The 26,614-nt window shown below is 32.5% G+C and overlaps 1 protein-coding gene across 1 annotated transcript in view; it reads left to right on the forward strand.

The window, feature by feature from the left end:
* Positions 1-26,614, forward strand: part of sash1a (SAM and SH3 domain containing 1a) — an 813,502-nt gene that overhangs the window by 688,841 nt on the left and 98,047 nt on the right. The window contains 3 exon segments of the mRNA XM_030128283.1: positions 17,393-17,433; positions 18,969-19,058; positions 21,600-21,712. Of these exon segments, the coding sequence (XP_029984143.1) occupies positions 17,393-17,433; positions 18,969-19,058; positions 21,600-21,712 (244 nt within the window).

Here is a 26,614-nt window from a genome sequence, read left to right on the forward strand (position 1 = left end):
AAAAAGTGGATCACATATCATTTGATTTTTTCATCCTGGCATATGTCAATGATTAACTCCAACATCAGTTAATCTGCATTATTATTTTTGCCGCTAGGTCAAATAATAAAAAATACTAACGTGTCACCAAGTGTGCGTAAAATGCACACCTATAAATCAAACTATTAATTATTGTATATTGATTTATTTTTCTGCTCTAATTTGATTTTATTTTTATAAACCAAGCTCAGCCCTAATCATACATATCAAATGGAAGAAATAGTGCGTTTTAGGCACACTTGGCAGACAGATGCTAGTCTGGTAATTTTCTTTTGTTTACAATGTGCGCATTTTAGTTGGTGGCCAGAATTTTAAAGATCATGCAAAACTGAACAATTTTTGATTTCTAACCTTATTTAAATTGTGAAAAATAATATGAAGTTTTTTAAAATGAAGTGTGAAGTGTGCCTAAAAGGCGCACCCGGATACCGGAGGGTTAAACTGAACTGTGTCAGTGAAGGAGTAGATCTCAAAATAGCTGTCAATCAAACGGGATTCAGCCTTTCGACCGATCCTCCAATCAGCACATGGAAGCTCAGCGTCCAGCCCGGCCGAGCTCCGCCCACAGCTCCATTCACCCCCAGAGACGCCGAGTATCTGGGGGCGGGACAACATCGTGGCGTTTATCCAATTACCGTCCAGTTTTGAGTCAATGAAAAAAACTGTTCCACTCAGTCCCATTGAAGTGCATGGACACCGAGCTTCTACGGACAAATGCACTGAGCAGAGATGGAATGAGAAAACAGCGCAACGGGAATGTATGAGAAGTGAACAACATGGAGTCTGTTGATTTGTGATAAAGCTGATTCTGAACGAACTCGTCTGTGAGATGAACGTGTTCTAACACATTTGGAGTCAATGAAATGTCAACACAAGCGTACATATTTGACCATTTAATTTTTGGAATTTTAGGGGAAGCCAAACTTCCCTAGTAGACTACAAGGTGTGTTATCTGTACGCAATTTAGGATACCATATTTTTTTCATGATCCATCTCTAACCCCACCCTCTCTCCTTCTCTTCCACTGAAGTTCTGTTCTCTATTCCGCTACCTTTTGTCCTTTTTCGATCACAGTGAATGGGTTTCGGGTACAGTGATTTATCATGTGCGCTCTTCAGACTGAAACATTCCGCAGAAACATTCCTCGCACATAGACTCGGATACCCCCGTCATCACCTCTGCAGGACAATAGCGCCCAGAGGAGATTACCCAGACTTCATCTTGGGTCGTGCCACCCCTTCTGTCTGGGTTTCTTTTTGTCACTTTGTTGAGTGTTGGGCAGAACTCCCATCATGCCTCTGGTATGCAAAGTAGTGATGACAGCGAGCACTCAGAGGCCGGACGGTTCAAGTTGGGGACTTCCTGTTTTGGGAAGGTGATTGATTGGTGGGCATTGTTGCAAACACGGGGCCACGAGCTTATCAGTAAGTTCAACATCGGTAGCAAATGGGTCTTGATGAAAGCGTAAAAGTGATTCGACGACAAGATGTAAACAGCAAATTCATTTCAGTCAGTTGTGCTTTTACTGTTCTGTTGTCGGCTTTTACAACTAATTATCAGATTATTCGTTAGGGTGCTTGAAATCCTTGAAAATACTTGAATTTCCAGGTCTGAAAAGCGCTTGAAAGTGCTTGTGGTTTTAACACTATAATGTGATTTATTTATTCACTGCAAAAATTAAAATTGTAAAGTGTATTTTTCTCATTTCTAGTCCAAATTTCTCATCACATTTAAAATAAGACATAATCACCTAAAGAGTAACTTTTCAATGAGATGTTAGAAGTTATTTCTAGACAATAGATCTGGAAAATCTTATTTCAAGAAATCTTACCAAAATAATTTTCACTTGTTCTATTGGCAGATTTTTTTTTTTTTTTGGCTTGGATTAACCCATAAAGACCCACTGCTACTTTTGTGGCGGTTTCCAAATGAGTTTTTCTCTATTTCTGCCTTTCTTAAGTGATTTATCATGAATTTTTTTCATAATATTTACCTCCGCCAAGGAGGTTATGTTTCTGCCAGGGTTTGTTTGTTTGTTTGTTTGTTTGTCTGTCCGTTAGTGTGCAACATAACTCAAAAAGTTATGGACAGATTTGGATGAAATTTTCAGGGTTTGTTGGAAATGGGATAAGGAAGAAATGATTAAATTTTGGTGGTGATCGGGGGTGGGGGGGCCCACAGGGGGGGCCACTGATCAGCCTTGGCGGAGGTCTGCGCTCTCCGAGTGCTTCTAGTATCCTTTATATTTTGCATTTTTTTGGTGTAAATAATGTATTTTCCTATATTTAATTCACAGATCATATAGATGTTCATGAACTCTCAGAGTAAATTCAAAGTTAATTATGTTAAAACAGGGAAAAATGTAGAAAAAGTGACTTTTTCAGCAAAGATATTACTAATTGACTGAGTGGCTTCGACTAGAAGATCTTGCAAAAATAAGCCTGACGTATTCTGCTACAGTTTGTAACACTTAATAAATACATCCTGTTAGAAAATGATTATTTTTTAACTATATAAAAAAATCAACTGATAAAGTCACAAAAATGTCATCAATTTTGTGAGAAGATCAAATTTTTCAAAATCAAATTAGCAAAAAAAGCCTGACCTGATTGAGAAAAAACAGATGTCATTTTTGGATTTAGCGGTGCAAAATGGTCCTAATTCAGTTCAAAAAAACCTAGACAACTTGTGAAAAACATTTTTTTGTAACCCAGTGTTGATATTTACAGTCAGAGCATGAAAAATATTAGAATGTTTAAAATCATAGTCATGGATTAAAAAAAAAAAAAATCAATAATGGAAACAAAGATAACAATTTAAACAATACTAATCAATCCAATGCAATGATATTTATCCCAATATAAAACTATATTATGATATTTGTTATTATTATTTTACAGCCCAGACCCCTGTTAGAAAAGAAACACCTGAATTCATCATGTCCAAATACTTATATATTACTGTTATACAATTATATATTACTTATATTCCTACTTAATACTTATATTTAATGTATGTAGTGTGACAGCGCTCACAGAAACTCGTATGTGGATAACACTAAAAGCCAAAAATGTAAATGGGCTACTGCTGTTATGGGTACAAATGTGTAGTTTTGTGCACTTCTTCAGCTGTTTCGTATATAACACTGGTCAACAACAAATTTATTGTTTGTTTTTTGAGCTGATTTAGGATAATTTTGGTGTGCCGAATCCAAAAATCACATTAATTTTGCTCAATCAGGTCAACTTTCTGAGCTATGCTACATATTGGCTTTTGAACATTTTTGCTTACATTTATGGGCATTTTCACATCATATGATACAAAATTCTTTTATATTTCTTGCAATAAACGAGTTCTGAAGATTTTACTTTTGCCAATTTATGATTAATGTTTTTTTTTTAATATTACAGGTGAATGAAATGGCTTCGACTAGAAGATTTTGCAAAAATAAGCCTGACGTATTCTGCTACAGTTTGTAACACTTAATAAATACATCCTGTTAGAAAATGATTATTTTTTAACTATATAAAAAAATCAACTGATAAAGTCACAAAAATGTCCTCAATTTTGTGAGAAGATCAAATTTTTCAAAATCAAATTAGCAAAAAAAGCCTGACCTGATTGAGAAAAAACAGATGTCATTTTTGGATTTAGCGGTGCAAAATGGTCCTAATTCAGTTCAAAAAAACCTAGACAACTTGCAAAAAACATTTTTTTGTAACCCAGTGTTGATATTTACAGTCAGAGCATGAAAAATATTAGAATGTTTAAAATCATAGTCATGGATTAAAAAAAAAAAAAAAAAATCAATATTGGAAACAAAGATAACAATTTAAACAATACTAATCAATCCAATGCAATGATATTTATCCCAATATAAAACTATATTATGATATTTGTTATTATTATTTTACAGCCCAGACCCCTGTTAGAAAAGAAACACCTGAATTCATCATGTCCAAATACTTATATATTACTATTATACTATTATATATTACTTATATTCCTACTTAATACTTATATTTAATGTATGTAGTGTGACAGCGCTCACAGAAACTCGTATGTGGATAACACTAAATGCCAAAAATGTAAATGGGCTACTGCTGTTATGGGTACAAATGTGTAGTTTTGTGTCCTTCTTCAGCTGTTTTATATATAATTGAAGGTCTTTTCCTTCCATGCGGCCTTTTGACCCCCCCCCCGTGACCCCTGCAGAGGTCATCGCTCCGCTCTTCCGTGTTCGCTGCTACTGTCACGCCGGGTCGCTGCCTTTCATTGTCTTTACTTTAACACAGGACATCACCTCGCTCCAGGTGTCCAGCTTCATAAGCACGCAGAACGCAAAACCGGCATGAGCACAATACAGGCATCGCTGTGATTTATACACGTTGTGTAAAACTTCTAGTTCCAGCAGAAATGCACACAGCTGTTTGTCCACTGTTTGTGTCAAAGGGGCCACATTCAGCTGAATTCGATCTGAAGTGGGCTGGACCAGTAAAATTATAATATTATAATATATAAATAATGTTAACACCAAACTTTTCTCTATGTTTTAGAGCAGGGGTGTTAAACTCATTTTTTTCCAGGGGCCACATTCAGCCACATTTAACCCTTTCATGCATAGTGGTCACTACAGTGGACATCTATTCTACAGCTGTCCTTTTGTATATTCATGGGTTTGGTTGTTTTAGTTTATGTTTATGTTTATGCATTTGGCAGACGCTTTTTTCCAAAGCGACTTACAGGGGAAAACCAATTAAATCACTCAATCAATCAAAATTTTATTTATATAGCGCCAGATCACAAAAAAAAGTTATCTCTTGACATTTGACAGTTGGTCAAAACCAGACTCTAAGGCAATTTACAGAAACCCAACAGAATCCTCCAGGAGCAAACACTTGTGACTGGTGACAGTGGGAGGAAAAACTTCCCTTTAACAGCAGAAACCTGGAGCAGACCCAGACTCCTGGAGGATGGACGTCTGCCTGGACCAGTTGGGGTTAAAGAGAGAGGGTAGAGAAGGGGAAAAAGAGAGAGCGATAGAGATAGAGACTGGGGGAGAAGGGGGGAGTAGGGGGAGACACATGGAGGCGGTTGAGGATAAATGAGTGGTGATGATGAGGGCAGGGAAGAGGCAGGACCACCGCAGCAGGTCCAGAGATAATCCTGGAAGAATCTGTGGTTGTCCTGGGAAAAACCTTATTAGAATATTTAAAATGGAATGTTTGAAAGTGCTAGGACAGGAGGTGCTCTCAGAAGAGCTGGGTCTTCAGGAGCTTCTTGAAGATAGGCAGGGATGACTCTGTTCTTGTAGCACTTGGTAGAGCGTTCCACCAACGTGGAACGACCCATGAAAAGAGCCTGGATTGTCTTGTACAAGGTCTGGGGACCACCAGACTTCGTTCCCCAGATGAGCGGAGTGGTCGTGGGGCGACATAAGCTTTTATTAGTTGCATATTAGCCAACACAGTGGACGCTTATGCATCATCCCAGTCACTTTAATTCACACCATTAATGTAACTTTGCTGTTCTGGATAAACCTGATCTGCAGGGTTTGGTTTTTTTTGTTTGTTTGTTTTGTTTTGTTTTGTTTTTTTGCATATTATCTCCATGACGTTAGTAATAACTAGTATTAGTATGTGTTAAAATTAGTGCTGGGCAGCGATTAAAATTTTAATCGCAATTAATCACGTGGATTTCTGTGATTATAGTTATTTTGGGGGGGTTGCTGGCGTGAACAGCGTGTGATAAAAATAATTCCACATGTCAGTGCTTCCAAACATCTGTGTCCTTCTCAACTCCACCATCTGAAGACAGTTAAAATGAAAATGTCCATGGAACAGACCGCTACTTTTCTCCATGTTTATGTCCACACCAGTTTATTTCCGCTTGTGAGTGACTGACAGGAGTCTTAAACCCACTAATAAGTACTAATACTAATAAGCCCAGTAATATGTGATGTTCAGTTGTTAAAGCATGCAAAGGGGGCCCTCTAGTGGTCGGAATAAGTGCCACTAACGTATGTTTTGTCCTTGCGGTGTTACCGTAGTCAGTTCGGACATAAGAAGACACGTTTCTTTCACTTTGTTTGTATGGCCCCAAAAATGTTTTCCTGTGAGTATTTTATGTTCAGTTGTTTTAAGAATGAATAGTATCAAATATCTCTGATGTGAACCTTTGTTGCTGGATAAAAAGACGTAAATTTTAAATTCATCTGTAAATGCTAATCGTTAGCGTGTCTATGGATTTTCCCATTCAAGTTAGCATCGAGCTAATCACATCGTAAATAAGTAAAGGTTAGTGCAAAGGCTGGCATATTATACCTAAACACAACCAATGAATTTACATAAACTTAACATGAGCCTACATAAAGAATTAGCAACCCATCTCCGACTGCTAGCATAAACAAATTAGCTTAAACATGTTAATAACACATTGTAATAAACACATCCAAAATAACGTCAAACATGTTTCTAACGGCATGTTTGCATGTGAAATTATTTAGCAAACAACAGAATGATTGATACATACAGGCGTTGCTTCTGTAGGAGTTAAACAAAGTTTGATTCAGCATTTACAATAAATGGTAAATAAATCACTTAAGGATGGTTAAATATAGAGAAAGATTTATTTGGGAACTGACACAAATATAACACTGGGTCCTTATGGGTTAATAAAACCCCATTTCATTAAAAATTTAAAAAAAAATTCTAAATGCATTTCAACTTTAGCCTAATTTTGAGAAATAAATTCATTCTAAAAAAAAATATAGAATGAATAGATACTTTTTTTTTTTTTTCATAATTTATGCATTAAAGGGTTTAAAAGCGTCATACAATCATTATGCATCATGTTTTATCTAATGTTATCTATAGTACAGTACACACCATCCTGCACTGTGTTTTTATAAGATAAGATTTTATTTATCCCACCGTGGGGAAATTTCACAGTTAACAGCAGCAACATACAACAAGCAAGTGCAGAGAAAAAGAAGACATTTGGTATTTGTATGAGTCTTTAATTTTTTTTATTATATTATTATTAACTTTATTTATTGGAAGTAATTTCACAGGCATGACAGTGCAACGTGATAAAAAGAAATTCCATTCTTTCATTTTTCTTTTTATCCCTCCCACAATCCCACCCTGCCAAAAGAAGACAATCCTTAATGTAAATCCAATATTAGTTGCTTTTCCATTGACCCTCAAATCGCGCGAATATAAAATTTACCTAATGGAAAAATGACAATTTTGCCAAAACTCTCGTTTTTGCATTGGCAAGAGGTGGTTTTTCGGGTGTAGCGCAATTGGTATATCACACAAAACTGCAATGGATAGACCTTTTTCCGCAACGAGAGTCATGTGATTTAAAAAAAACGGATGTTGACATACGTTACAACAAGCGAAGAAGAAGAGTTTTAAAAGAAACATGGCGCAGTATGTGTGGACACACCAGGAAACCGAATAATTTTTAAAAAAATTTAGTACGAGATAGAGGGGTAATATTTAATAATTATGAATATATCTGTAAATCAACACCATATTTACGTTCGTCGCCATGTTTATGGAACGACCTCTTGTGTCATCTCGCGATAATAAATTAACAAATCATCGCATTTGTGATTTAATGGAAAAACCCACATTACGCACTTCTGTTTTTTCGGCATTTAGTAAATATCGGTAAAGTTTTGCGCAGATGTCCAATGGAAAAGCCACTATTGACAAGTAATCAGTACAGAATAGATACAACTGTCTAATTAACAAAACAAAACAAAAAAGTAGCGAACAAAAAAACAACCAAACATACACATATAAACAAACATTTTTTTGTATATACTGTTCTGCATGAAAACAATTCCTATTGTTTAGATATTTTCTTGTGCAGTACTGCTGTAAAAAAAAAAAAAAAAAATCAATAAAAAAATAACTGAAAAAAACAAAGAAACATAAATCTTTATAGAAATTTACAGTTGGATTTAAATACAATTTTACATATTATTTACATATTTATATTATTATAATGCAGCAGCTTCATACTAATAGCATTCACCTCTCCTTCGTAAGTTCATCAAAAGGGTAAGATGTGGCATGTATGATTCCCAGAATAAAACAACAGACTACAAAATTGGCTTCTTATGCAAATTAACTAAAAAAGGGCGTTAACTGTCCACTACTCATCGCAAAGAAAAGACCTGAAAGAGAAAGGCATGCTAAAGATTTAAGGTTAAACCAATTAAGTTGCCCAGACGCACAATGCAGACACTGACACGCTCATTGAAAGAGCTTTAAAGTGTGTGTGTGTGTGTGAGTGTATGCATGGAAGGTTAATTTATAGAGCATGCAGAAAGAGGGTGGGGTGGGGGGGTGGGGTGTGGTAGTGCAGAAAAGCTTCCATTGAGTGAGTTCTATTAGCATTAGCTTGTTCCCTAGCCTATCTGAGAGGGCGATGAGCAGAGGGGCAAACCATACAGGCCTCCATTCAATTAGCATCTCATTATGTTGCCATGGCAACCAGGGCTTTAATCCGTGTGAAGATTTCCCATTGCACCACGAGAGAGGGCTGCCATGTTGGAATAAACATATGTACACGCACGCACACGTATACACACACATACATACAGAGGAGGAAGTGACCTGTTGTACGGCTGTTTTTTTTTTTTTTGTTGTTGTTTTTTTGTGTGTGTGTGTGTGTTTGTTTTGGTCCTGTCACACACTTTCACATCACTTCACTCACACACACCTATCCTCATGGTTCAGCAGATGTGTGTGTGTGTGTGTGTGTGTGTGTGTGTGTGTGTGTGTGGAAGTGACAGACAATAGAATGAGACTGTGACGCTTTAAACAGAGTGATTTACTTAATAGATCCCACAGGGTGTCAGCTGGGCACATTCGTAGATCATATCTGCTTCGCTGGGAATAATTCGTATGGAAGTAAATCTGTCTCATCATATTTCGAATTATAAAAGCTACTGAATTTCTAGCACTGAATTTTTTTTGGACTGAAATTAAGTATCTGAATTTTTTGTCTCTGAATTCCACTATGTTCATAATTTAGAATGAAAAAAGTCAGAAACAAAAAATTCAGATGCAAAAAATTCAGGTGCAAAACATTCAAAAGCAAAAAATTCAGATGCAAAAAATTCAAGAGCAAAAAATTCAGATGCAAAAAATTCAAAAGCAAAAGATTCAGAAGCAAAAAATTCAAAAGCAAAAGATTCAGAAGCAAAAAATTCAAAAGCAAAAAATTCAGATGCAAAAAATTCAGATGCAAAACATTCAAAAGCAAAAAATTCAAAAGCAAAAAATGCAGATGCAAAAAAAATCAGATGCAAAACATTCTAAAGCAAAAAATTCAAAAGCAAAAAATTCAGATGCAAAAAAATCAGACGCAAAACATTCAAAAGCAAAAAACTTAAAAGCAAAAAATTCAGAAGCAAAAAATTCAGATGCAAAACATTCAAAAGCAAAAAATTCAAATGCAAAACATTCGAAAGCAAAAAATTCAAAAGCAAAAAATTCAGATGCAAAAAATTCAAGAGCAAAAAATTCAGATGCAAAAAATTCAAAAGCAAAAGATTCAAAAGCAAAAGATTCAGAAGCAAAAAATTCAAAAGCAAAAAATTCAGATGCAAAAAATTCAGATGCAAAACATTCAAAAGCAAAAAATTCAAAAGCAAAAAATGCAGATGCAAAAAAATCAGATGCAAAACATTCTAAAGCAAAAAATTCAAAAGCAAAAAATTCAGATGCAAAAAAATCAGACGCAAAACATTCAAAAGCAAAAAACTTAAAAGCAAAAAATTCAGAAGCAAAAAATTCAGATGCAAAACATTCAAAAGCAAAAAATTCAAATGCAAAACATTCAAAAGCAAAAAATTCAAAAGCAAAAAATTCAGATGCAAAAAATTCAAAAGCAAAAAATTCAAAAGCAAAAAATTCAGATGCAAAAAATTCAGATGCAAAACATTCAAAAGCAAAAAATTCAAAAGCAAAAGATTCAGATGCAAAACATTCAAAAGCAAAAAATTCAAAAGCAAAAAATTCAGATGCAAAACATTCAAAAGCAAAAAATTCAAAAGCAAAAGATTCAGATGCAAAAAATTCAGATGCAAAACATTCAAAAGCAAAAAATTCAAAAGCAAAAAATTCAGATGCAAAAAATTCAGATACAAAACATTCAAAAGCAAAAAATTCAAAAGCAAAAAATTCAGATGCAAAACATTCAAAAGCAAAAAATTCAAAAGCAAAAAATTCAGATGCAAAACATTCAAAAGCAAAAAATTCAGATGCAAAAAATTCAGATGCAAAACATTCAAAAGCAAAAAAATTCAAAAGCAAAAAATTCAGATGCAAAAAATTCAGATCACACATCTGCGATGACCGTCTTCCTGCATCGGCGTCACATGACCAACCTAACATAACTCGATTGGCTGGCTGTCGGTTCAACTTGCAAAAGAATCGATTGCTTATCCTTGGTGTCCCGGATGCGTTATCTGAATTTTTTTGCGTCTGAATTTATTTTTATTCTGAATTTATGAACATAGTTGAATTCAAAGACAAAAAAAAATCAGATACTTAATTTCATGGCAAAAAAATTGAGCGCAAGAAATTCAATGGCTTTTATAATTCAAAATCTGATGAGACAGATTTACTTCCTTAAATTCGCCTTTTTCCAGAACGTTTTAACCCTTTATAGTTTATTCATAGAAATACTCTGAAATTCAACATTTTAACCTTAGTGTGTTAATGGACGACGTAACAAGACTATTATTTTTGTGAAATTTTTCCAGATTTTTTTATTGTCATGTAGGAAATGAAGGTCAATGAAGTTACCATATTTGGTTCCTTACCTGTAAGTGGCACAAAAAAAAAAAAAAAAGAAATCCGAGAAGTATATGTAAACCAAGAAAAGCACTTGGAGAGCGCAGACCCCCCCCCCACCCCTGATCACCACCAAAATTGAATCATTTGTTCCTTGTGCCAGTATCAATATTTTCTGAAAATTTCATCAAAATCCATGTTGAGCCGCATTATGTAATAAATTTCCATTATGTAATAAAAGTTCAAAATGTAATAAGAATGTCACATCATCTTGTAATAAAGCCACATTACGTAATAAACTGACACATTTTGTAATAAACTACCTCAATGCATTATGTAGTCAATTTTTTCGCATTATGTAGTAAGTTATTACAATTTGAGAAATTTATTACAAAATGCATTTGATACATTCTTATTTTCAGGAAAATGTAATAACATGGTTAATTTCCAACATCATAAGATCTGTATCAGACACAACTGACACGGCAATAGAATAACAATGTCCTAAATTATTCTTTAAACTGTGTGGTTAAAGTTTTGATTACATTACCTGTAGCTCCTGTGAGACAAGAAACACAACACGAAAAAAACAACAACATAACTACGAAAAAACTATAAAAGACAGTGGTAAAAAAAATCGCAACTGCACATTGGAAAGTGCAAGCAAAAACAAGTGGCAAAGCAGTAATAATAACAATAATAGTATTAAGAATTGTTTATCATTATTATTATTATTATTTTTCTGTTTGATTTTTTTATTTCTGTATTGTTTATTATTATTATTTTTATTTTTGTTTCGTATGTTTTGTATTATGTCTGTTTGAAATAAACTAACCTGAACCTATGAAAAAAAAAAGTTTATCATTATTATTATTATTTTTCTATTGTTTGATTTTTTTATTTTTGCATTGTTTATTATTTTTTTATTTTTTTTATTTTTTTTCAGTTTCATATGTTTTGTATTATGTCTGTCTGAAATAAACTAACCTAAACCTACAAAAAAAATAAAATACAATAATAATAATAATAATAATAATAATAATAATAGCAATAATAATAATAATAATAATAATAATAATAATTGTTTATCATTATCATTATTATTTTTCTATTGTTTGATTTTTTTTATTTCTGTATTGTTTATTATTATTATTATTATTATTATTATTATTATTAGTAGTAGTAGTAGTAGTAGTAGTAGTAGTATTTTATTTCTGTTTCATATGTTTTGTATTATGTCTGTCTGAAATAAACTAACCTAAAATAATAATAATAATAATAATAATAATAATAATAATAGTTTATCATTATTATTATTATTTTTCTATTGTTTGATTTATTTGTGTATTTATTATTATTATTATTATTATTATTATTATTATTATTATTATTATTATTATTATTTTAAATTTCTGTTTCATATTTTTTGTATTATGTCTGTCTGAAATAAACTAACCTAAACCTAAAATAAATAAATAATGATAATAATAATAATAATAATAATAATAGTTTATCATTATTATTATTATTTTTCTATTGTTTGATTTATTTGTGTATTTATTATTATTATTATTATTATTATTATTATTATTATTATTATTATTATTATTTTAAATTTCTGTTTCATATGTTTTGTATTATGTCTGTCTGAAATAAACTAACCTAAACCTAAAATAAATAAATAATGATAATAATAATAATAATAATAATAATAATAATAATAATAATAATAATTGTTTATCATCATTATTATTATTTTTCTATTGTTTGATTTTTTATTTGTGTATTGTTTATTATTATTATTATTATTATTATTATTATTATTATTATTATTATTATTATTATTGTTTCATGTTTTGTATTATGTCTGTCTGAAATAAACTAACCTAAACCTAAAATAAATAAATAATGATAATAATAATAATAATAATAATAATAATAATAATAATAATAATAATAATTGTTTATCATCATTATTATTATTTTTCTATTGTTTGATTTTTTATTTGTGTATTGTTTATTATTATTATTATTATTATTATTATTATTATTATTATTGTTTCATGTTTTGTATTATGTCTGTCTGAAATAAACTAACCTAAACCTAAAATAAATAAATAATAATAATAATAATAATAATAATAATAATAATAATAATAATAATAATAATAATAATTGTTTATCATCATTATTATTATTTTTCTATTGTTTGATTTTTTATTTGTGTATTGTTTATTATTATTATTATTATTATTATTATTATTATTATTATTATTATTATTATTATTATTGTTTCATGTTTTGTATTATGTCTCTCTGAAATAAACTAACCTAAACCTATTAAAAAAAAAAAAAAAACCCTGAAACTTCACTTTCTCTTTTTTCATCTGACAAAGTGGTAAAGTTTTCAACCATCTACTTTGAAGTCCAACCGCTGAAGCTCACCCCCCCCCCCCCTCAGTTTTCATATGAAGGAGACAGAACTAGATTGCTATTGATGTGGTTTCTCGTCTCCGACCAGAACAAGGGGAGAGTCGGCCACGGCCAAGCGAGCAGCTGAAGACGGGGCGAGGCCTTTTTGATTGGAAGCCCAGAGCGGCTCGGGTGTCACCATGAGTTTCAGGGGTTTTTATTTAGTCTCCTGTAGTTCTCGTTATTATGGTACGCTTTGGTTTTGTAGACGCGTCAAGTATTTCTTGTGTGCGTTCAGTTATTTTCCAGTCCTTTCCCTCTTCTTCTTCTTTTTCTTCTGTCTTTCTCGTGACTGTCTTTCCTGTGGAGGGAAGTGGAAACACAAACAGGCTGAGTCTGCCCCGTGGTTTCTCCTCCTCCTCCTCCTCCTCTTCTGTCCTTCAGCTCTTCTTTCATGTCATTCCATACTTTTCTCCTCCTCTGTTTATACACTCGACTCCTCTCAGCCCCATAACCTTCTCAAATACTTACTTAAAACCGTCATATTCGTCTTAGTGTCATTATTTTTGTTTTATTTTTATTTTATTTTTGTCGTTTTGCATCAGAGGTGTCATTGTCTCTGCATCATCTCCTCTTTTTCCACCTTCTCCCTCTCAAACCTCTGGAGCCTGGTTCGCCTGGTTCACTTAAGTTCCACCACTGACCCCAAGTGGCCAACAGGTGGAACTGCAGCACTCCATGAACACATAAAGCAGGGGTGTCACTCATTTTAGTTCAGCTAAATTTGATCTTCAGTGGGCCGAACTAGTAAAATAATAACATAATAATATAGAAATAATGTCAACTCCAAACTTTTCTCAATGTTTTAGAGCGAAAAAAGTCAAATGAAACAATAAAAATGTTTACATCTACGAACTCTCCTTTCAAACAATGTGAATAACATGAACAAACTGAAAAAAATAAGTGTAATTTTCACAATGTTATGCTTCAGTTTATCATTTCCACTTGTTCATTATAACTTACAGGTCACAGCAGGTCTACAGATGCACAAAAACATTTAATATCAGGCAGAATATTGTTGACATTGTACGTACTTCTCTTAAAACATTTCAGGTTATTCAGATTTTTTGTGAAATTCTACTTTGACAGGTGATTGGATCAAGTGATGTTCTGAAATACATGTTCCTTTCACCTTACAGGTGTTTTTCTTGTATTTTTTTTATACATACTTCTTTTATTAATTAATTAATTAATTTATTTATTTATTTATTTATTAGGGATGTCCGATATTGGCTTTTTTGCCAAAAACCGATATGCCGATATCGTCCAACGCTTAATTTCCAATTCCGATATCTACCAATACCGCTGCCGAAATATGTGGGATATTAAACTAATTTTCGGTAACATCACATATCTCCTGTCATGGAATTAACACATCATGCCTCATTTTCTTGTGATGCCCCATTGGATGCATTCTCAAATACAACAAGGCTTTCAAAATGTAAACACTGTCTGTGCAAAGAATACACACTTCAACTTAAGTTGTGGAAGAAATGCCATATTTATTTATTTTCTCTCCCTCCCTCCATGAGTCTATTACAGTGTGGAAACTCTACTGTACCATTTTGAAAACTGCACATTTCTTTCAGCTACAAACAATGCTTCGTTTACGTGTTGGTAAATGCCGGCGAAATCAAGGCATTATTTTATCGGTTTTAATGATAGGCAAAAAAACCGATAACGATATTCACCGATATTACATTTTTATGCCAATATCGGGCCGATAATATCGGACATCCCTATTATTTATTTATTACCACGTACGGGCAAGGAACCAAATACGGTAACTTCATTGACCTTCATTTTCAACATGACAATAAAAAATCTGGAAACATGTCACAGAAGTAATAAAGTCTTGTTCGGTCCTCCAATAACACACGAAAGCAGGGGTGTCAAACTCATTTTAGTTGAGCTAAATTTGATCTTCAGTGGGCCGAACCAGTAAAATAATAACATAATAATATAGAAATAATGTCAACTCCAAACTTTTGTCAGTGTTTTAGAGTGAAAAAAGTCAAATGAAACAATAAAAATGTTTACATCTACGAAGTATCCTTTCAAACAATGTGAATAACATGAACAAACTGAAAAAAATAAGTGTAATTTTCACAATATTATGCTTCAGTTTATCATTTCCACTTGTTCATTATAACTTACAGGTCACAGCAGGTCTACAAATGCACAAAAACATTTAATATCAGGCAGAATATTGTTGACATTGTACGTACTTCTCTTAAAACATTTCAGGTTATTCACATTTTTTGGGAAATTCTACTTTGTTTTAGTGTAAATACATGAAAATATTTACATTTACTAAAAGAAAAAAAATTGGAGTTGTGGGTATTTATAGATTATTATGATAGTATTGGACTGGTTCTGTCCATTTGATATTGAATTAGTCTGAATGTGGAACCTGAACTAAAAGGATTGTTAATATCTTAGTGTAATTTTTCTATTTCACAACTTCATCCTAAGGGCCAGACTGGACCCTTTGGCGGGCCAGATTTGGCCCCCGGGCCTCATGTTTGACACCTGTGACATAAAGATTCAGTGCTACTATACATTTGTGGAATTTTTCTTTATATAGAACCATTTTTAAGTGATTTATCAGCATTTATGATATTATTATCCTCTGTGTTTTGCTTTTTTTGTGTGTAAATCGTGTATTTTCCTCTATTTAATTCACTGATCATGTAGATGTTCGTAAAAATTCAGAGTAAATGCAAAGGTTGTTTTAACAAAATGGAGGAATTTTTGTTCATATTGAACCTTTATTAACCCTCCGGTATCCCGTCCACCAAGGCCCTTACTAAGCACCAAGTGTGCTTTTTTGGCACAGTGGTGGAATAATGTCAAAAAAATTTTCATACAGTTTGTTTTTAATTCTTTTACACTTTTTTCTATTTCATCAACTTGAGCTGTAAATAAAAATACCAAATACTCAATAATTGTCACATTTTTTAACCCTTTAAATGCCGTGTTTGTAATGTAAACAAACCATTTTTTTGGATGCAAAAAACACACAAAAAATTTTTTTTTTCAGTATACTACATAAAAAGTGGATCACATATTATTTGATTTTTTTCATCCTGGCATATGTCAGTGATTAACTCCAACATTGGTTAATTTGTATTATTATTTTTGGCGCTACGTCAAATGTTCAAAAATACTAGCATCTGTCACCAAATGTGCGTAAAATGCACACCTATAAATCAAACTATTAAATATTATATATTGATTTCTTTTTCTTCTCTAATTTGATTTTATTTTTGTAAATCCAGCTCAGCCCTAATCATACATATCAAATGGAAGAAACAGTGCGTTTTAGGCACACTTAGGAGACAGATGCTAGTCTGGTAATTTTCTTTTGTTTACAATGTGCACATTTTAGTTGGTGGCCAGAATTTTAAAGATCATGCAAAAATGAACAACTTTTGAATTCTAACCTGATTTAAACTGTGAAAAATAATATGAAGTTTTTTAACACAAAGTGCAAAGTGTGCCTAAAAGGCGCACCCGGATATTGGAGGGTTAAGTAATTTATCACCATATATCATAATATAATCTTCTATATTTTGTGTTTTTTCTGTAAAAATAAGGTATTTTATAATATTTTATTTACAGATCATGTACTTTAATTATCACGATGAGATTGCATTTGAGGATTATTATCAAAAACAGAGAAAACTGAAGAAAAAATGACTTTCTCAGTAAAATCTATCACTAACTGAACATCTCCGTCCACTGTCATTGATCCAACTCCATGGGTTTTACTGGTGAATCAATGATGTAGAAGATGACGGTGTTTCCACGGTAACTACGGAGCCTCTGAACGTCCAAATGGGTCATATCTGATGAGCATGAAAAGATGAAAAACTGCATTTTAAACCAATTATTTCCATGTATTGATAGGATTAGTGGATCAACAGGTATTAAACAGTTTAGATCAGTAGATGGTTGTGATCACCAGTGGATGTTTGGGTCTGTATGGGTTAAATAAAACTTTTGTTTCTCTAAAATACTAATAATTCCTCTTTTTTTGTGTGTGTGTGTTTTTTTAGGATGCCTCTACACAAGTCCAGCTCTGAAGATGGATCTGGAGGTAAACTGACAGACCTTTTCATATCATCACCTTATTAAAATAATATTGTAATTTTCATTTTTTTCCAAAACCAGTATGTGATATGTTTTTGTTCTTAGAAAAACCTTAAATTAGGACTTAGGCTTTTATTTTAAGACTGTGACTAATGATATCCCTGCAGGTTTCCATTTATTTAACACTGACAGATAAGAACAGCTACACTGATATATGTACAGTTGTGGAAAAAATTATTAGACCACCCCTTGTTTTCTTCAATTTCTTGTTCGTTTTAATTCCTGGTACAACTAAAGGTACATTTATTTAGACAAATATAATGATAACGACAAAAATAGCTCAAAGTAGTTTAATTTCAGAGCTGATATTTATCCATTTTCCATAGTTTTCTTGATAATAACCAAAAATACTTCAGTTCGTACATTAATATCTATGGCATTGTACTGACAAAAACAGTGTTTGTAGTCATTCCATGTTTTCTTTTCTGTCTGTTTTAGTCACATGATACACACAGGAGTTAGTACTGGATTGCATAACCATTGTTTTTGATGACTTCTGATGGTCTAATAAATTTTTCAACGACTGTATAAATTCCTAAATGCCACTATATGACTAATTTATTATTATTATTATTATTATTATTATTATTATTATTACATATTTATATTGCTTGTGTATCATTGCTATAACTAATATTACTATACTCACTTTATCACTTTGTTATAACTTTTGTTCTATGATTATTAGACTTTATATGTCTATATATACATATTCTGCATACTACAATACTATAACATAATAAGCTCCTCATTATTATTTATTTATTTATTTACTACTTTTCCACTCATCTCTACTAGTACTATTATTCTGTGCTTATTAAACTATATATTTATTATGCGTACTATAATATTATATTATAACGTAATACTACTACTTATTGTTATTATTATTGTTATTATTATTATTATTATTATTATTATTATTATTATTATTATTGTTTTTTTTTTGTTTTTTGTTTTTTTTTTAGGTTTAGGTTACTTTATTTCAGACACAGACATAATACGAAACATATGAAACAAAAATAAAAATAATAATAATAAACAATACACAAATAAAAAATCAAACAATAGAAAAATAATAATAATGATGATAAACAATTCTTAATATTATTATTATTATTATTATTATTGCTTTGCCACTTGTTTTTGCTTGTACTTTCCAATGTGCAGTTGCGATTTTTTTACCACTGTCTTTTATAGTTTTTTTGTAGTTATGTTGTTGGTTTTTTTTTCGTGTTGTGTTTCTTGTCTGTATATTCAGTGTTTCTGCTGTTTTTGGAACCTCAGTTTCCTTAGTGCTCTGCCCAAAGGATCAATAAAGTTCAGTCTAATCTAATCTAATCTGCTGTCAGTGATGCTCTAATGCTATCATTGACTATTGACTATTTTTGCGTTTTCTTTGCCATAAACAGTGTCAAACACTGCGTACTTCTGTATCACATGTACTGTCTCTCTAATGTGACCCAACCTTTTTTATTTTAGGTAAATGGGACAACAAAAAGAAGAATAAATCTTTTTGGCAGAACTTCCGCAAGTCGCAGCACAAACCCGTGGTGCGACAGACGTCCAAAGGTTAGTGCGTCGCATTAGTCACATGACCTTATTACACTGGGTTACAAACAAATGTTTTTCGCAAGTTGTCTAGGTTTTTTTTGAACTGAATTAGGACCATTTTGCACCGCTAAATCCAAAAATGACATCTGTTTTTTCTCAATCAGGTCAGGTTTTTTTGCTAATATGATTTTGAAAAATTTGATCTTCTCACAAAATTGATTACATTTTTGTGACTTTTATCAGTTGATTTTTTTCATATAGTTCTCGCCCAAAATAGGTTTTAAGAGAAAAAAAATCATTTTCTAACAGGATGTATTTATTAAGTGTGTAGAAGAAGTCTTTAAGTGTGAAGACAATGAAAGGCAGCGACCCGGCGTGACAGTAGCAGCGAACATGGAAGAGCGGAGCGATGACCTCTGCAGGGGTCATGGGGGGTGTTAAAAGGCCACATGGAAGGAAAAGACCTTCAATTATGTATAAAACAGCTGAAGAAGTGCACAAAACTACACATTTGTACCCATAACAGCAGTAGCCCATTTATATTTTTGGCATTTAGTGTTATCCAGATATGAGTTTCTGTGAGCGCTGTCACACTACATACATTAAATATAAGTATTAAGTAGGAATATAAGTAATATATAATAGTATAATAGTAATATATAAGTATTTGGACATGCTGAATTCAGGTGTTTCTTTTCTAACAGGGGTCTGGGCTGTAAATAATAATAACAAATATCATAATATAGTTTTATATTGGGATAAATATCATTGCATTGGATTGATTAGTATTGTTTAAATTGTTATCTTTGTTTCCAATATTGATTTTTTTTTTTTTTAATCCATGCCTATGATTTTAAACATTCTAATATTTTTCATGCTCTGACTGTAAATATCAACACTGGGTTACAAAAAAATGTTTTTCACAAGTTGTCTAGGTTTTTTTGAACTGAATTAGGACCATTTTGCACCGCTAAATCCAAAAATGACATCTGTTTTTTCTCAATCAGGTCAGGCTTTTTTTGCTAATTTGATTTTGAAAAGTTTGATCTTCTCACAAAATTGAGGACATTTTTGTGACTTTATCAGTTGATTTTTTTATATAGTTAAAAAATAATCATTTTCTAACAGGATGTATTTATTAAGTGTTACAAACTGTAGCAGAATACGTCAGGCTTATTTTTGCAAAATCTTCTAGTCGAAGCCATTTCATTCACCTGTAATATTAAAAAAAAAACATTAATCATAAATTGGCAAAAGTAAAATCTTCAGAACTCGTTTATTGCAAGAAATATGAAAGAATTTTGTATCATATGATGTGAAAATGCCCATAAATGTAAGCAAAAATGTTCAAAAGCCAATATGTAGCATAGCTCAGAAAGTTGACCTGATTGAGCAAAATTAATGTGATTTTTGGATTCGGCACACCAAAATTATCCTAAATCAGCTCAAAAAACAAACAATAAATTTGTTGTTGACCAGTGTTATATACGAAACAGCTGAAGAAGTGCACAAAACTACACATTTGTACCCATAACAGCAGTAGCCCATTTACATTTTTGGCATTTAGTGTTATCCACATACGAGTTTCTGTGAGCGCTGTCACACTACATACATTAAATATAAGTATTAAGTAGGAATATAAGTAATATATAATTGTATAACAGTAATATATAAGTATTTGGACATGCTGAATTCAGGTGTTTCTTTTCTAACAGGGGTCTGGGCTGTAAAATAATAATAACAAATATCATAATATAGTTTTATATTGGGATAAATATCATTGCATTGGATTGATTAGTATTGTTTAAATTGTTATCTTTGTTTCCAATATTGATTTTTTTTTTTTTTTTTTTAATCCATGACTATGATTTTAAACATTCTAATATTTTTCATGCTCTGACTGTAAATATCAACACTGGGTTACAAAAAAATGTTTTTTGCAAGTTGTCTAGGTTTTTTTGAACTGAATTAGGACCATTTTGCACCGCTAAATCCAAAAATGACATCTGTTTTTTCTCAATCAGGTCAGGCTTTTTTTGCTAATTTGATTTTGAAAAATTTGATCTTCTCACAAAATTGAGGACATTTTTGTGACTTTATCAGTTGATTTTTTTATATAGTTAAAAAATAATCATTTTCTAACAGGATGTATTTATTAAGTGTTACAAACTGTAGCAGAATACGTCAGGCTTATTTTTGCAAAATCTTCTAGTCGAAGCCATTTCATTCACCTGTAATATTAAAAAAAAAACATTAATCATAAATTGGCAAAAGTAAAATCTTCAGAACTCGTTTATTGCAAGAAATATAAAAGAATTTTGTATCGTATGATGTGAAAATGCCCATAAATGTAAGCAAAAATGTTCAAAAGCCAATATGTAGCATAGTTCAGAAAGTTGACCTGATTGTGATTTTTGGATTCAGCACACCAAAATTATCCTAAATCAGCTCAAAAAACTTCAACAATACATTTGTTGTTGACCAGTGTTATCGTAGCTGCTTTCGATCTGTACCTGACTTTCTGTGTTTATGTTTTTTTTGTGTTTTTTTTCCTTTTAGGGGAAGACATCGGCTACGTCGCTAGTGAGATCACGATGAGCGACGAGGAGCGAATCCAGCTGATGATGATGGTGAAAGAGAAGATGATCACTGTGGAGGAAGCTCTAGCTCGGGTAGGATGCCGCACTCTTTAAACCTCCACCCCCCGAGACCCCCCGAGACCCCCTCACCTCCTCCTGGTCTAGTCCGTACTGTCATATTCAGCTTACTAAAATGACTCACTCTTACTAACCCCTACGAGGCCCGACATTTTAACTCCGCATTGTCATCTTTTACACACACACACACACACACACATATTTATGTAAACGTCCAGGTGAATGGTGCTTGTAGAGGTTCAGGGGATTCTGGGAGATTTAACGTCTGAGCTCTCGGAGTGTGTGTGTGGGTGTGTTCATGCGCCGGTTCATATCTGTGGATTTGATGGAGGCGTCGGCGTCTGATCTGGTTCTTTGTGGTTTTTTCTTTCTGTAGGTATTTGTGGTGGACATTTATTTGACTTTCTGCGCCTTTTCTGTCCGTCATTCGATTTATCTTTCAAAAAAAATCTTGTTTTTTTTTTCAACTTTCCTGCTTCATATCGTCTCCTTTTTTTTTTTTTTTTTCCATTTTCTGCAATCTTTTGTAATGCCTTGCTCATGGGTAGCGTGATTAGAGCACTGGGTTGCTCTCCACAAGGCAGATGTTATTATTTATCCTCCTGCTTTTATTGTTTTTTTTTGTTTTTTTTTTACTTTACAGAACTTAGATTCCTATTGGCCGATATCCCGATTGCAGGTTGTCTCACTTGTGATTGACACTTGATCAAACCAATCACGTTCCAGAATCAATAATCAGCCTTTGTGGATAGTTGCTTTGAGTAATTGTGCCCGTGTGTCTTTATTTAGTGTATTTTTTGTATCACTGATCACTATATATATATTTTTTTTATTATTATTAATGGTATGCTGGTGTGTTGTATGTGTGCAGGGATGTAGTGGACTGGAATAAAGCTTTAACTCGAATAAATTTAGACTTACAGGGTTCGTACGGGTGCTTGAAATCCTTGAAAATGCCTGAATTTCAATGTTGTGTTTTCAAGGTCTGAAAAGTGCTTGTAATTATAACTTTTTTTTTAACTTTATTTGTTTATTTATTGTAACTCTGCCACATTAGATGCCAATCCAAAGCTACTTACAGAGAGGCAAAACATGGAAAATAAAACTTTATTTCAAAAAAAGAAAATTAGCAGGTGCCCTGAGGTCGACTTTAGGTACATTTTCACCTTAATCTTTGGTTCAGACAAACGCCAAGTGACTTTTTTTGAATACAAATTTGTGTTCTCCTTGAATTTCTAAACTTTTTTGCTGTTATGAAGCATAATTTTAGATGTGTATAGCATAATACAATGCACATCAATAGTTGCTTTTCCATTGGACATATGTGCAAAACTTTACCGATATTTACTAAATGCCAAAAAAACAGAAGTGCGTAATGTTGGTTTTTCCATTAAATCACAAATGCGATAATTTGTTTATTTATTATCATGAGATGACACGAGGAGTCATTCCATAAACATGGCGACGTACAAAAATATCATGTTGATTTACAGATATATTCATTATTATTATTATATATTTACCCCTCTATCATGTAATAAATTAAATGAATATTCGGTTTCCTGGTATGTCCACACCAGTGGCGGCTGCTCGTCTTTAAGAGAAGGGAAGCTCATTGTCGACTTACATAAAAAAAAAAAAATAAAAAAAAACAAGTTATTTAAACATAAATTCGTCCCTCCGTTCCTTTTTAAGAAAATGGTCAGTGACCTCATTGTACCAAATAAACAAGAAAACATTGAAATAATGTTAAATTGAAACAAGGAAGTACAATGAGTGTGTTTTATTTACAGTGCAAGAAATGAACGAGTAATTTCGTAGTGGTTTCTCTCTCCATTTCACAGCAGAATGTGCGACGGTATTAAACTGAACTGTGTCAGTGAAGGAGGAGATCTGAAAACAGCTGTCAATCAAACGGGATTCAGCCTTTCAACCGATCCTCCAATCAGCACGTGGGATCCCGGCGTCCAGCCCGGCCGAGCTCCGCCCACAGCTCCATTCACCCCCAGAGACGCCGAATATCTGGGGGCGGGACAACATTGTGGCATTTATCCAATTACCGTCCAGTTTTGAGTCAATGAAAAAAAACTGTTCCACTCAGTCCCATTGAAGTGCATGGACGCTGAGTGTCTACGGACAAATGCACTGAGCAGAGATGGAATGAGAAAACAGCGCAACGGGAATGTATGAGAAGTGAACAACACGGAGTCTGTTGATTTGTGATAAAGCTGATTCTGAACGAACTCGTCTGTGAGATGAACGTGTTCTAACACATTTGGAGTCAATGAAATGTCAACACAAGCGTACATATTTAACCATTTAATTTTCGTAATTTTAGGGCAGGGGTGTCAAACTCATTTTAGTTCAGGGGCCACATTCAGCTAAATTTGCTCTGAAGTGGGCCGAACCAGTAAAATAATAACATAATAATACAGGGTGGGGAAGCAAAATTTACAACGAACATTTGGTTGTTTTTTCTCAGCAGGCACTACATCAATTGTTTTGAAACCAAACATATATTGATGTCATAATCATACCTAACACTATTATCCATACCTTTTCAGAAACTTTTGCCCATATGAGTAATCAGGAAAGCAAACGTCAAAGAGTGTGTGATTTGCCGAATGCACTCGTCACACCAAAGGAGATTTCAAAAATAGTTGGAGTGTCCATAAAGACTGTTTATAATGGAAAGAAGAGAATGACTATGAGCAAAACTATTAGGAGAAAGTCTGGAAGATACTATTAAAGAAGAATGGGAGAAGTTGTCACCCGAATATTTGAGGAACACTTGCACAAGTTTCAGGAAGCGTGTGAAGGCAGTTATAGAGAAAGAAGGAGGACACATAGAATAAAAACATTTTCTATTATGTCCGTTTTCTTGTGGCAAATAAATTCTCATGACTTTCAATAAACTAATTGGTCATACACTGTCTTTCAATCCCTGCCTCAAAATATTGTAAATTTTGCTTCCCCACCCTGTATATAAATAATGCCAACTCCAAAATGTTCTCAGTGTTTTAGAGCGAAAAAAATAAAATTAAACAATGCAAATGTTTACATCTACAAACTATCCTTTCAAACAATGTGAATAACATGAACAAACTGAAACAATAAGTGTAATTTTAATAATATTATGCTTCCGTTTATCATTTCCACATATTCATTGTAACTTACAGATCACAGCGGATCTACAAATACACAAAACATTTAATATCAGGCAGAATATTGTTAACATTGTACTGACTTCTCCTAAAACATTTCAGGTTGTTCATATTTGTTCAGGTTACTCACATTTTTTTGTGAAATTATACTTTGCTTTAGTGTAAATACATAAAAAATATTTACATTTACTAAGAGAAAAAAAATTGGAGTTGTGAGTAATTATAGATTATTATGATCGTATTTTACTGGTTTGACCCACTTCAGACTGAATTGGTCTAAATGTGGAACCTGAACTAAAAGGTTTGTTAATGTTTTAGTGTAATTTTTGCATTTCACAACTTCATCCCAAGGGCCGTAATAGACCCTTTGGCGGGCCAGATTTGGCCCCCGGGCCGCATGTTTGATACCTGTGTTTTAGGGGAAACTGAGCTTCCCTTGCAGTCTATGAGAAATCGCCACTGGTCCACACATACCGCATCATGTTTAATTTAAAACTCTTATTCTTCGCTTATTGTAACATACATCAACATTGGGGTTTTTTTGTTTTTTTTTTAATTCAGGTGACTCTAGTTGTGGAAAAAGGTCTTTCCATTGCAGTTTTGTGTGATATACCAATTGCGCTACACCAGAAAAACCCACAACAGCACAAAAACCTTTGAATCAAAAAACGAGAAATTGACCTTTTTCCATTAGGTACATTTTTATGCCCAAGTTATATTAGCGCTATTTGAGGGTCAATGGAAAAGTGACTGTTGTGATAAAAAGTGAAAATAATAATCATCATGTAGATACGTATGTTGAGCCGCATTATGTAATAAATTCCCATTATGTAATAAAAGTTCAAAATGTAATAAGAATGTCACGTCATCTTGTAATAAAGCCGCATTATGTAATAAACTGACGCATTTTGTAATAAACTACGTCAATGCATTATGTAGTAAATTTTTTCGCATTATGTAGGAAGTTATTACAATTTGAGAAGTTTCATTTTAAATATTTTTATTGAAAAGTAGGGCACAACAAAGACAAACTCAACAATTCAGGCAATACAAATCTGACAGAAAAATATAATAGTCACTGTCCAACAACAAAAAAAAAACAACCCTGAATTCAGAGCCACACTTAGCATTTTTCTTTTTTTTTTTTTTTTTGAACAAGGTGTACAAGAACCAAACCCACAATGAAAATAAGAATAAAAAAAAAAAAAAAAAAAAAAAAAAACATTTTTACCCTGAAAACCAAAAATAAAATCACATATGTACAAGAAAGAAAAATTCTGTACTAAAACAGAATTGTGTTCATTTATTTATTCATTTTCTGAACCTGCAGTTGGGATAGGCTCCATGCAAAGAATATATACATATATATAAATACCAAAAAACAAAAAGCAAACAAAACAAAAACAAAAAGGTAGACACACCCACATGCAAAAAAAGAAAAAAAAGGGGGGAGGGGGGTTCAATTTGAGAAATTTATTACAAAATGCACTTGACACATTTTTATTTTCAGGTAAATGTAATGTGCTAAATTAATCTTTAAACTGTGTGGTTAAAGTTCTGATTCCATTACCTGTAGCTCCTGGGACTACTTCCTTCTAAATTGCTCTGAAATTAAATTAATTTGGATTGTCATTACATAATGAACAATGTTTTTACTTTTTTTTTTTTTAATAAAAATGTGTCAAGTGCATTTTGTAGTAAATTTCTCAAATTGTAATAACTTACTACATAATGTGAGAAAATTTACTACATA

Source organism: Sphaeramia orbicularis, chromosome 24 (genome assembly GCF_902148855.1).
Source record: "Sphaeramia orbicularis chromosome 24, fSphaOr1.1, whole genome shotgun sequence".
NCBI lineage: Eukaryota > Metazoa > Chordata > Actinopteri > Kurtiformes > Apogonidae > Sphaeramia > Sphaeramia orbicularis.